This window comes from Heterodontus francisci, chromosome 38 (assembly GCF_036365525.1).
Source record: "Heterodontus francisci isolate sHetFra1 chromosome 38, sHetFra1.hap1, whole genome shotgun sequence".
Taxonomy (NCBI): domain Eukaryota; kingdom Metazoa; phylum Chordata; class Chondrichthyes; order Heterodontiformes; family Heterodontidae; genus Heterodontus; species Heterodontus francisci.
Genome location: NC_090408.1, coordinates 23,779,716 through 23,792,588, shown reverse-complemented (window position 1 = coordinate 23,792,588; position 12,873 = coordinate 23,779,716). Strand labels below are relative to the sequence as shown.

The following is a 12,873-nucleotide window of genomic DNA, read 5'->3' as shown; positions in this document are numbered from 1 at the left end:
TATTTTAAAGAGATGGGTGGGTAGAAAGAGAGTCTGGTCACTTATTACTTGATCAGAGCCTCATCAAAATCATTTTCTTCCTTTACTGCAGGTCAGCATTAAGTGTTCACTATGTGTGATGGAGACTACGATTACCTCATCAAATTTCTATCACTTGGTGACTCAGCAGTAGGAAAAACCAGCTTTCTCTATCAATACACAGATGGCAAATTCAACTCCAAGTTCATCACAACAGTTGGCATAGACTTCAGAGAAAAGAGAGTGGTAAGTAAACCAGAAGCAGCAGACTGATGGTTCTTCCGACACTGCCTTTTCCTGATTTTCGTACCTGCCATAAAAATGACATTTGAGTGCGCTCGGGATACAGACCTTTTGTGAGCTTTTATTTTCTCTGGATACTTTTTATTACATTTTGTGTTTAGAGATGTAAATCATATTTTATGTTCCTATTCAGTGGATGAATATTAATTTAATTATCCCCTGACTCCAAGCTAGATTTTTTTTTAAAAATGCATCACTATGATATGAGAGAGCTCCTTAATTCTGTATTTCCTTAATTGTTTGTTTCTCATTACCAATGTGCTGTCCTGAAGGGATTGACATGTTGCTGGCTCAGATACTTCACCTTTATGCATTAGCCTCTGCATTGAGTATTTGCCCATTTCTGATGGAAAGGCATTCTAGTCTAGCCCAATTTCTGTTCTCAGCCAGCATACAGTTCTAGTAGTGGTCTTTGCATAGCGGACAGGACAGCTAGCAGCTTCCTCTCCCTGGATCAGAGGTTCAGCTGTAGCTGCGCAGGTCTACATCAGGTGGTGCCATTTTCTGTTGTGGGTTCTGTCCACGAGTCAAACTGTCATCAGATCATTGATGTTTCAAAAGCACAACTTCTGAGGACTTTGCTTAATCTTTACAGACACTCTGAACATGTAAGCCGGTGCATTGCAGAAATAAAACTTCACATTCACAGGTTTAGAAGCATTTCTCACTTTGATGTTTGCTCTATAATGAAATCACCACAATGATTTTAATATTTTTAGTTTGTCTAATATTTATGCCATTTCAGAGGAGACTTGAATCTGTGCACACTTTTTCAATTCTATCCTGTGCTTTTTAATTTCCTCTAAATTGCAAGTCTTTAGTGATCTTGACAAACTTAACCTTTTCACTATTTGCTCTCAGTGCCCACTTAGATGTTGATGACTCAAATTCCATTAATGCTAATTGTAAGATTAAATTCAACAAATCAGGTAATTAGTGGACTGGCACTAGACAATAACCCTGAATTGATTTTGTTTAAACACACGCAAACGCACGCACACGCACTGCCACCAACACTAGCTGAGAACAGGTAACTCAGCCTGGATCAGGCTTTGAAGCGGAGATCATCCTGCTTTATGTGGCTGAACTCTTTTTTTTTTTGGATAAACTGGATTCTATGCCCACTTAACCTTTATTTTATGATGTCCGTTCTTCCTCTTAATCCGGTCTTTCACATCTTAGCCTGATCCACAAGCTGACAGCTGAGCCCTAAGACTCTGATGTTTTAGTCCAACCTGCAGGTGAGCTTGGTGCGGGTAGGTGTGATGAGAGGGAATGCACTAAAAGAAGCATTGGCTACAAAGTTTTGAATTAAGAGCTTGTGGAGGTGGAAAGGCTGGTGAGGGTGGCAAGGAGGAGGCTGGCGAGGGCATTTGAGACGCGCATTGTCAATGTGATAAAACAGATCAGGGTTTTGGAGCAGATGGAGAGGAGGATGTAAGCAGCCATGTTCCAGAGGTGAAAAAAGTGCATTGTTATTGACTGGATATAAAGCTTGGATGCTGAAGGAGCACTCCCAGTGGTGCGGTGCCAGAGGTCACACCGTGTCTATGAACTCGTGGACATTACTTGATATGCTCTTCCCTGCATAACACATATGACTGCACTGTATGACGTGAGAGATCCTGACCATGCAGTACTGTTTTCCTGCACACACTCATCTATTTCATAAGTATTTGCCTTTGAATAACGGGCACACATCTGCACATTTTGCCACCCTGAGCCATTTTCTTTTTCCATTCTTTATTAGGATGTGGATGTCACTGGCAAGGCCAGCATTTATTTCCCATCCCTAATTGACGCTGGCAACTGAGTGGCTTGCTAGGCCATTTCAGAGGGCAGTTGAGTCAACGACATTTCTGTGGGTCTGGAGACATATGTAGGCCAGACCAGGTAAGGACAGCAGATTTCCTTCTCTAAAGGGAAGATGGGTTTTTACAACAACCAATGATAGTATCAGTCATGGTGCCATGAAACTAGCTTTCAATTTCACACTTCTTTATAAATTAAATTTAAATTCCATCAGCTGCCGTGGTGGGATTTGAACCTGTGTCCACAGGGCGTTATCTTAGGCCTCTGGATTACTAGTCCAGTGCGATTACCACTAAGCCACCGTCTCCCTCTGATCAGGCTGAAGAACTAGGACAAGTTGCTAAAACTTGTAATACAGTAGAATTGTTACAGTGCAGAAGGAAGCCATTTGGCCCATCAAGTTCACTGCTGCTGGATCAAAAGAAGTGGCAACTTCAGAACTGTAATTGATGGTCCAGAATTGTGTTTTCCATTGATGCTGCTGTTAAATGCAAAGTTCCTGTTAATCTTTGCCTCCCCTATTACGATGGAGTGTCCAGATGACAACCCTTTAGAAACTCTTTCAACAAACTTATATGGTGCTTTCTAGATTGGGAAGAACCACAACTTGGTCTCTGCAAGGTCGCGATTTCATGGACAGCGATCCTGAGCTGCTTAACGTCTTTTTAAATTATATTGTACAGCTGAGAATTAATTCTCTGCAAGAGGTCTGGTATCTCGGTTGTGCTCTGAAGTTGATGTTTTTCTCCCACTGGACAGTTTTATGTACATCGTGACTCATTTTACACTGTTCAAAATTATGTTGCAAATATCAATTTTCTAATAAATGGGAAATTGTTTTGTCTTTTATTTTGTCTTTAAGTTATGTGATCTGCAGTTTTATTTTAGGCAGCTGGAGGAGGGAAGGTAATGTGGCATTTTGCTTCAGTGACCTCCCAACCTAAAGGCAGGAAAGGGTTGAACAAAGTTCCCAATTCTTCATTATCCATTGATGCCTGCCAGAAGTGTGTGTTTGGGGGTGAAAATTGGATATGGGGCCTATAATTGAATAGCCCTCAAATGTCCATTCAGACATCCTGTGGTTATGAAAGGCCCTATATAAATGCAAGTCTTTTTTCCTCAATCTAAGCCTGAACCTGGACAGTAAAGGGCTGCTGTTTGGACACAAAGTTGCCATGTAGCTGTGGATTGGAAATGATGCTCTCAGAAACTCTTCAATTTTCCTGCTGACATGGAGTTTCTCGTGGGGTCTCCCTCCTTGCTGGGTTAGTAACAGATGCTCGATACACTTCAGAGTTCCCATTCAAACCTGTTGAGGTGCAACATACAAGATGCAAGGAGTATTTCAGGTTGAACTGGGAACCTGTGCTATGGTCTGTGCAATTAGCCGTTAGGCTTCCTGACATTGGGTCTCAGACTAGCTTGAAGTTGTGTCCTTCCAATTCTGAAAAGCTGCACCAAGAGACATCTGGAACAAATGATATCCAAGTTACCCAGCAGGAAAGGCTCCTGTCCCATGATGGGAGGAAAAAAAAGTCAAAAGAATCCTTTCAAGGAATAGTATTTCCTCCAGATATTCTCTTCCCCTTTTTAAAGCATTGGTTCACACACGTTGAGTAATTCCAGTGGTCACTGATCACCATTACAACTCTTCTTCTTTGATGAAGTTTTTCTATTCCGTACTTCCTTCGGGAGAGCTGAGAGGGCTTGAGCCGGAACTGCGAGAGAGCAGCTAGACCCGGGACAGAATAAATACAGCCCTAGGCTCAGGGCCTGCACTTACCTTCAGGAACTGAGGGGGCTGGAACCGGACCTGTGAGGAAACAGCTCTTCAGGAGTTGGCACATGCTGGCTGAATTTTGAAAAAACAAATTCTAACAGTGACATCGCAGGAAAGCAGTAGGGTGATTGGTGAGTAACTGCTACTAGGGAGTATCTGTAAATAGTTAGGTTAGTACATTACTGTTAGGGTGCGTGTGTAAAAAGCTACAAATTAGAAAAAAAACTTAAAATTAAAATTTATGTAACTAGTTTTATAATTAATTAAGGCAGACAAGCAGAAGGGAAAAGCTGGTCAATCTACTGTTTTGTTTTAAAACAGTAAGGTTTATTACTGAGGTTATTATTACTATTGGTAACATTTTAGTATTGGTAGGGTATATTAATTGTGGCAAGGTAGATTAGGTTTGGTAAGTGTGACATCACGGAAGCAGGTTGGTGATTGGCTGGGTGAGACTTCAGATCTACAAGCAGCGCGGGAAGGGAGAGAGTGGCAAGGGAGCTAGTCATAGAGTATCTGGTGGGCATTTTCTTTCTTGCTTTCTTTTATCTGCTGACTTTTAGTTTTTTTTCTAGCATTTAAGTCTATCTACTAAGTAGAAGCTAAAATACCAGTAGCTGGTAGGTGGTTACATGTTCTATTGATAGCTATTTTATTGTGTTCATTTAACTTCCAATTTTAGTGTAGTAAATAAATAATTCAAGGAATAGCAGGGTTACTGACACCTGTTGAATGCACATCCTGTGCCATGCGGGGACTCCTGGACCCTACCCATGCCCTGGACAACTGCATGTGCAGAAAGTGCCACCAAATGCAAAAACACGAGTGCCGAATCTTGGAACTCGACGAGCAGCTGGTGTCACTGAGGTATATTTGCGAGGATGAGAGATCTGTGGAAAGCACGTTTCAGAAGGGGGTCACCCCACAGCTTTAGAGAGCGCAGTCAGAGAGAGACTGGGTGTCTGCCAGACAGACAAGAAGGACAAAGCAGGTAGTGCAGATGTCCTGGGAGGGCATCTCACTTTCTAACTGGTATTCAGTTCTGAGTCCAGATGGGAGAGAGGGTTCCTTTGGAGAGTGCAGCGAGAGTCATGACCAGAGCACCATGGGTGGCTGAGCTGTGCAGGGAGGGTGGAGAAAAGACAGGAGAGCGATAGTGGTAGGGGATTCTATAGTTAGGGGAACAGGCAGCATTTCTGTGGTCGCAGATGTGATTCCAGGATGGTATGTTGCCTCCCTGGTGTGAGGGTCATAGATATCACTGAGTGGCTGCAGAGAATTCTGGAGGGCAAGGGTGCACAGCCAGAGGTCGTGGACCACATTGGTACCAACGATATAGGTAGAAAAAGGGATGAGGTCCTGCAGGCTGAGGTTAGGAAAGAGATTAGCAAGCAGGACTTCAAAGGTAGTAATCTCTGATTACTCCCAAGGGAACATGTTGTGAGTATAGAAATAGGAGGATGCACCAGATGAATGCGTGGCTGGAGAGATGGTGTAGGAGGGTGGGCTTCAGATATCTCGGGCATTGGGGCTGGTTCTGGGGAAGGTGGGACCTCTACAAGCCGGATAGTCTGCACCTGAACAGGACCGGGACACACATCCTTGTGGGAAAGTTTGCTAGTGCTGTTGGGGATGGTTTAAACTAGATTGGAAAGGGGATGGGGTTCAGTTTCAGATAGGAAAAATTCAGAGCAGGAAACGGGAGGCAGAAAATTAGTGAATGACTCTGAAAGACAGAAGAAGCAAAGGTTAAAAAGTGTGCAGCACAGGAATTTGGTAACGTTAAAGGGTATTTATTTAAATGCAAGGTGTATAACAAATAAAGCCAATGAGCTGAGGGCACAGATAGATGCCTGGCATCATGATACCATTGCCAAAATGGAAACTTGGCTTAAAGAGGGGCAAAAATGGCAGCTCAACATCCCTGGATATTGAGTTTTCAGGCAGGATAGAGAGGGAGATAAAAAGGGAGGGGGTGTGGCATTATTGGTTAAAGAATCAATTACAGCTGTGAGCAAGGATGATATTCTAAATGAATCATCAAAAGAGGCCATATCTGGGTTGAACTCCGAAATAAAAAAGGGGCAGCCATGTAGAGTGTACTCCAGACCCCTAAATAGGGGGAGGGAGATGGAAGAACAAATATGTAGGCAAATTTCTGAGTGCAAAAACAATAGGGCAATAATAGTTGGGGAATTCAATACCCTAATATCAACTGGGATACAAACAATGTGAAGGGCACAGGGGCACAAAATTCTTGAACTGCATTCAAGTGAACCTTTTTTAGCCAGCACGTAACAAGCCCGAGAGGGGCACAATTCTAGTTTTAGTCTTAGGAAATGAAGCTGGATGAAGTAGCAGTGAGTGACCATTTTGGAGATTGTGACCATAGTACAGTTAGATTTAGCATTTTTATGGAAAAGGACAAGGATAGAACAGGAGTAAATGTTCTAAATTGGGGAAAGGCAAATTTTACAAAGCTGAGAAGTGATCTGGTGAAAGTGGACTGGATACAGGGACTTGAAGGAAAATCAGTGGCAAACCAGTGGAAGGCATTCAAAAGTGAGATTTTATGGGCACAGTGTAGGCATGTCCCCACAAAGAAAAAGATTGGTACGGCCAAATCTAGAGCCCCCTGGTTACCTAGAAGAATACAGGGGAAGATAAAGCAGCAAAAGAAAGCTTATGACAGTCACAAAAAACGTAATACTTTAGAAAGCCTAGAGGAGTATAGGAAGTGCAGGGGTGAAGTAAAAAAGGAAATTAGGAAAGCAAAGAGAGGACATGAAAAATATTGGCAGGTAAAATCAAGGAAAACCCAAAGATGTTTTATTAGTACATTAAGAGAAAGAGGATAATGAAGGAATGGGTAGGGCCTATCAGAGATGTACAAGATAACTTGTGCATGGATGCAGACGATGTGGGCAGCGTTCTTAATGAGTAGTTTGTCTCTGTCTTCATAAAGGAGAGGGATAATGCAGACATAGTAGTTACAGAGGAGGCGTGTGAAATATTTGATATGATAAGCGTAATGAGAGAGGAAGTACTAGAGGGTCTGACATCCTTGAAAGTGGATAAATCATCAGGACCGGATAGATTGTATCCCAGGCTGTTAAAGGAAGCCAGGGAGGAAATAGCGGATGCTCTGAGGATCATTTTCAAATCCTCACTAGAAACAGGCGAGATACCAGCGGATTGGAGGCCGCGAATGTTGTACCATCGTTTCAAAAAGGTGCGAAGGATAGGCCAAATAATTATAGGCCGGTCAGTCTGACCTCGGTGGTGGGAAAATTATTAGAATCAATTCTGAGAGATAGGATAAACTGTCATTTAGGAAGTGTCATGCGAGGCCCCCACCTGCCAAGAATGAGGCACATTAATTTTGTCATGAACATTGATTTTAAACTGTTACTGGAGTGAAGAAAGGACTTGTTAAACAGATCAGCCGTGGCTGGAAAAGACATTTGCATATTAACAGACGGTGATTGGAAGGACAAAGGACCATTCCCTAACACATTCAACCCACAATGGACCTTGATCACCAGGTATTGTGTGTAAGAGGAGCATTCCAGAGACTGCTAAGGTGATACAATCCAAGACATGGTCAGATCAGTTAGTCACATGAGGGGGCAGGGTGGTTTGTGGTGGGAGGTCATGTGATTAAACCTCAAGGAATACACCCAACTAGAGTAATCAACCCTACTGAGTCCCTTGCCTCTCCTCTCTTCAAATAATTTGAATTCATTCTCCGGGATATAGATGTCACTGGCACAGCCAGCATTTGTGATGAGTGGTGGGGGGGTGGGGAAAAGCCTTTGAACCTATCAGACATGTTGCATTCTACAAATGTTTTCCCTGTAATTTACTGATCACTCTGGAATTCCGCAGAGATGTAGTGCTGGCCCTGAGAAAACTGTGCTTCAAATCCAAGCACAGCAGGGAGGTAAATATATCCAGTAATAATTCATATTGGTGTGCTCTCCAACAAAGCTGTAGCTGTATTTCTCTTCCCTCTCTCCTCCTCCTCCCCACCCATAATTTAATGTAAATTCGATGCCCCAGCCCTGTCTAGCCTATCAGTTAACATTTAACAGATGTACACCGTTTGGATTAAGTGCTTAATTGAATGGGTTGAGTGCTTGATTGAATTATAAATCCAAAATGAGAAAATTAAGCTCTCAAATGGCACACATTTAAAACTTTGGCTTAATATATAGGGAGAGGCGTAACTTAAATGCAGGTAACAACCTGTAGAAGGACATTTTGCCTGAGAACTTCAAAAAACACTTCCTTGTAGAGCACCTTCTGCATGCTCAGGACGCCCCAAACTACTTTGCACCTAATTAATTAACTTTTTGACAAATGATCATTGGTCATTTGTAGGTAAACACGTCAGCCAGCTTGTGCAGAGCAAGGCCTGACCAGCGCCAATGAGATTAATGACCAATTAGTTTGCTCTCGTGCTATTTGAGGGTTAACAGTTGTCCAGGACACCAGGGAGAACTCCCGTCTCTCTGAATAGTGCTGCAGGAATTGTTATATCCACTCGAGCAGGTAGACGGGGCCTCTGTTTAACCTCTTATCCGAAAGACGGCACCTCTACCAATACAGCATCTCCTCAGTCTTGCACTGAACTACTAGCTTCGGTTATGTGCTCAAGTCCTGGAGTGGGATTTGAATCCATCTTGACAGTGCTGCCACTGAGCCAAGCTAACACCCGCCGGATTTGTGTATCGAGGCTAGTTTCAGACTAATGGGGGATCTTCGGTCCTTTTTCTGGAGAAGCTTTGAAGGTGGTGTGTTTTGGATTTCCTGCTGGTATAGTGAGTGTGAAGGAGAGGCTACTAATTTCTAATGGGATACTGCAGTGAAGAGAAAGGAAGGTGTAGCTTTTTCATAGAATGGTTACAGCACAGAAGGAGGCCGTTCAGCCCATCGAGCAGAGAGCAATTTAGCTAATTCCATTCCTCCGCTCTTTCCCCATAGTCCTCCAAATTGTTTGCCTTCAGGTGCTTATCCAATTCCCTTTTTGAAAGCCACGATTCAATCTACCTCCATCACAATCTCAGGCAGTGCATCCCAGATTGTAGTAACTAATTGTTGAAAAAAAAAGTATTTCCTCATGTCACTGTTGCTATTTTTGCCAGTCACCTGAATTTGGTGTCCTCTGGTTCTCGACCCCTCCACTAATGGGAATAGTTTCTCTCTCTACTCTGTCTAGAGCCCTCATGATTTTGAAGCTTCTATCAAAGCTCCTCTCCACCTTCTCTGCTTTAAGCTTTTTTCAGTCTGTCCACGTAACTGAAGTCTGTCATCCCCGGAACCATTCTCGTAAATCTTTTCTGCGCCCTCTAAAGCTTTCATGTCCTTCCTGAAGCGTGGTGCCCAGAATTGGACACAATACTACAGTTAAGGCTGAATCAATGTTTTATACAGATTCATAACTTCCTTGCTTTTAAAATCTATGCCTCTATTTATAAAGCCCTGGATCCCTTAGGCCTTTTTAACCACCTTCTAAACCTGCCCTCTCTCCTTCAATGCTTTTTGCACAAATACCCACAGGTGTCTCTGTTCCTGCTCCCCCCACCCCCCCAGCCCACACTTTAGAATTGCACCCTTTTTATTTTATATTAAATTTTGTTCAGAAGAACAAGGAGACTTATCACTTCACAAAATTATTAGAGTTCTTTGATGATTTGTCAGATTTATTGGTTATTGGAGTTCTTTGAGGACGGAACAAACCGGCTTGATCAAGGGGGACCAGTAGATGTTGTGTATTTGGATTTCCAAAAGGCATTCAATAAGGTTCCACATAAAAGGTTACAGCACAAGGTAAGAGCTCATAGCGTTGGGTATGATATCTTTTTGGGCCTCCTTATCTCGAGAGACAATGGATACGCGCCTGGAGGTGGTCAGTGGTTTGTGAAGCAGCGCCTGGAGTGGCTATAAAGGCCAATTCTAGAGTGACAGGCTTTTCCACAGGTGCTGCAGAGAAATTTGTTTGTCGGGGCTATTGCACAGTTGGCTCTCCCCTTGCGTCTCTGTCTTTTTTCCTGCCAACTACTAAGTCTCTTCGACTTGCCACATTTTAGCCCCGTCTTTATGGCTGCCCGCCAGCTCTGGCGAACGCTGGCAACTGACTCCCACGACTTGTGATCAATGTCACAGGATTTCATGTCGCGTTTGCAGACGTCTTTATAGCGGAGACATGGACGGCCGGTGGGTCTGATACCAGTGGCGAGCTCGCTGTACAATGTGTCTTTGGGGATCCTGCCATCTTCCATGCGGCTCACATGGCCAAGCCATCTCAAGCGCCGCTGACTCAGTAGTGTGTACAAGCTGGGGATGTTGGCCGCCTCGAGGACTTCTGTGTTGGAGATATAGTCCTGCCACCTGATGCCAAGTATTCTCCGAAGGCAGCGAAGATGGAATGAATTGAGACGTCGCTCTTGGCTGACATACGTTGTCCAGGCCTCGCTGCCATAGAGCAAGGTACTGAGGACACAGGCTTGATACACTCGGACTTTTGTGTTACGTGTCAGTGCACCATTTTCCCACACTCTCTTGGCCAATCTGGACATAGCAGTGGAAGCCTTTCCCATGCGCTTGTTGATTTCTGCATCTAGAGACAGGTTACTGGTGATAGTTGAGCCTAGGTAGGTGAACTCTTGAACCACTTCCAGAGCGTGGTCGCCAATATTGATGGATGGAGCATTTCTGACATCCTGCCCCAAGATGTTTCTTTTCTTGAGGCTGATGGTTAGGCCGAATTCATTGCAGGCAGCCACAATCCTGTCGATGAGTCTCTGCCGACACTCTTCTGTGTGGGATGTTATGCAGCATCGTCAGCAAAGAGGAGTTCCCTGATGAGGACTTTCTGTACTTTGGTCTTCACTCTAAGACGGGCAAGGTTGAACAGCCTGTCACCTGATCTTGTGTGGAGGAAAATTCCTTCTTAAGACTTGAACGCATGTGAGAGCAGCAGGGAGAAGATCCCAAACCGTGTAGGTGTGAGAACACAGCCCTGTTTCACGCCACTCAGGATAGGAAAGGTGTCTGATGAGGCGCCGCTTTGCTGAATTGTGCCTTTCATATTGTCATGGAATGAGGTGATGATACTTGGTAGCTTTGGTGGACATCCGATCTTTGCTAGTAGTCTGAAGAGACCACGTCTGCTGACGAGGTCAAAGGCTTTGGTGAGATCAATGAAAGCAATGTAGAGGGGCATCTGTTGTTCGCGGCATTTCTCCTGTAGCTGGCGAAGGGAGAACAGCATATCAATGGTGGATCTCTCTGCTCGAAAGCCACACTGTGCCTCAGGGTAGACACGCTCAGCCAACTTCTGGAGTCTGTTTAAAGCGACTCGAGCAAAGACTTTCCCCACTATGCTGAGTAGGGAGATTCCACGGTAGTTGTTGCAGTCACCGCGGTCACCCTTGTTCTTATAGAGGGTGATGATATTGGCATTGCGCATGTCCTGTGGTATTGCTCCCTCGTCCCAGCACAGGCAAAGCAGTTCATACAGTGCTGAGAGTATAGCAGGCTTGGAACTCTTGATTATTTCAGGGGTAATGCCGTCGTTCCCAAGGGGCTTTTCCACTGGCTAGAGAATCAATGGCATCACTGAGTTCCGATTTTGTTGGCTGTTCGTCCAGCTCATCCATGACTGGCAGAGGCTGGGCTGCATTGAGGGCGGTCTCAGTGACAACATTTTCACTGGAGTACAGTTCTAGGTAGTGCTCCACCCAGCGGTCCATTTGCTTGCGTTGGTCAGTGATTGTGTCCCCTGATTTAGACTTGAGGGGGGTGATCTTCCTGATGGTTGGCCCAAAAGCTCTCTTAATGCCTTCATACATTCCTCTGATGTTTCCAGTGTCTGAGGCCAGCTGAATATGACTGCATAGGTGTTCCCAGTAATCATTTGCGCAGCACCTGGCTGTTCTTTGAGCAGCACTTCTGGCTGCTTTAAGTGCTACGGACGTTAACTCACTGGGGGCTTTCTTGTAGTTCAACAGTGCAGTGCGCTTAGCAGCTATGACAGGTTCCAGCACTTCAAAGTGAGATTGAAACCAGTCTGCATTCTGCTTCACACGTTTGCCATAGATGGTCATAGCTGAGTCATAGATGGCGTCTCTGATGTGGGCCCACTTGGTCTCTGCATCCCCTGTCGGAGTGTTTTGAAAGGCTTTTTCAAGTGAATTTAGAAACTTATGTAACAGCTGTGGATAAGAATTTCTACTTGTGTTGATGTTCGGGCAGCCTTTCTGCTTGGAATGATGCAGCTTCTTTAGTTTGAGTCTAACCTTGCTGCACACCAGGGAGTGGTCGGTGTCACAGTCTGCACTGTGGAAGCTGCATGTGATTTGAATGCTGTTTAAAGAGGCTCGCCTTGTGACGATGAGGTCCAGTTGGTGCCAACGACGTGATCTTGGGTGCCTCCAACAAACCTGGTGACTGGGTTTAGTGTGAAAGAATGAGTTGGTGATGCAGAGGTTATGATAGGTACACAACTCAAGCAGTCTCTGTCCATTCTCATTCATCCTTCCAATGCCATAGCGCCCAAGGCAGGAGGGCCATGAGTCATGGTCGGCCCCAACCTTCGCATTAAAGTCCCCCAGCAGGAACAGGTGTTCGGTATTGGGGATGCTATTAATGATATTATGGAGTTCCTCGTAGAATTGGTCTTTTAGCTTCAGGTGGGGAGCAGAGTGTTGGAGCATAGATGCTGAGTAGGTGTACTGTACCAGAGACGGTGAACAGTCAGATGGACAGTATGCGTTCTGAGTCATTTGAGGGTGGCTCTATCACACTGAGCAAAGAGTTTCTGATGGCAAAGCCCACTCCATGCTGGCTTGGTTCTTCAGGATCCCTACCCTGCCAGAAGAAGGTGTAGTCTTGCTCTCTTAGAGATCCGCTCGCAGGGAGGCGTGTCTCCTGAAGTGCTGCAATGTCCACATTGA

General features: G+C 44.6%; 1 protein-coding gene across 5 annotated transcripts in view; it reads left to right on the top strand.

The window, feature by feature from the left end:
- The window catches only part of rab27a (RAB27A, member RAS oncogene family), a 123,986-nt gene that overhangs the window by 64,195 nt on the left and 46,918 nt on the right, over positions 1-12,873 (top strand). For all 5 annotated transcript variants that reach the window (XM_068017837.1, XM_068017835.1, XM_068017836.1 and 2 more), the window contains one exon: positions 92-264. In XM_068017837.1, coding sequence (XP_067873938.1) covers positions 112-264 — 153 coding nt within the window. In that variant the 5' untranslated portion in view covers positions 92-111. The remainder of the gene's footprint in view (positions 1-91; positions 265-12,873) is intronic.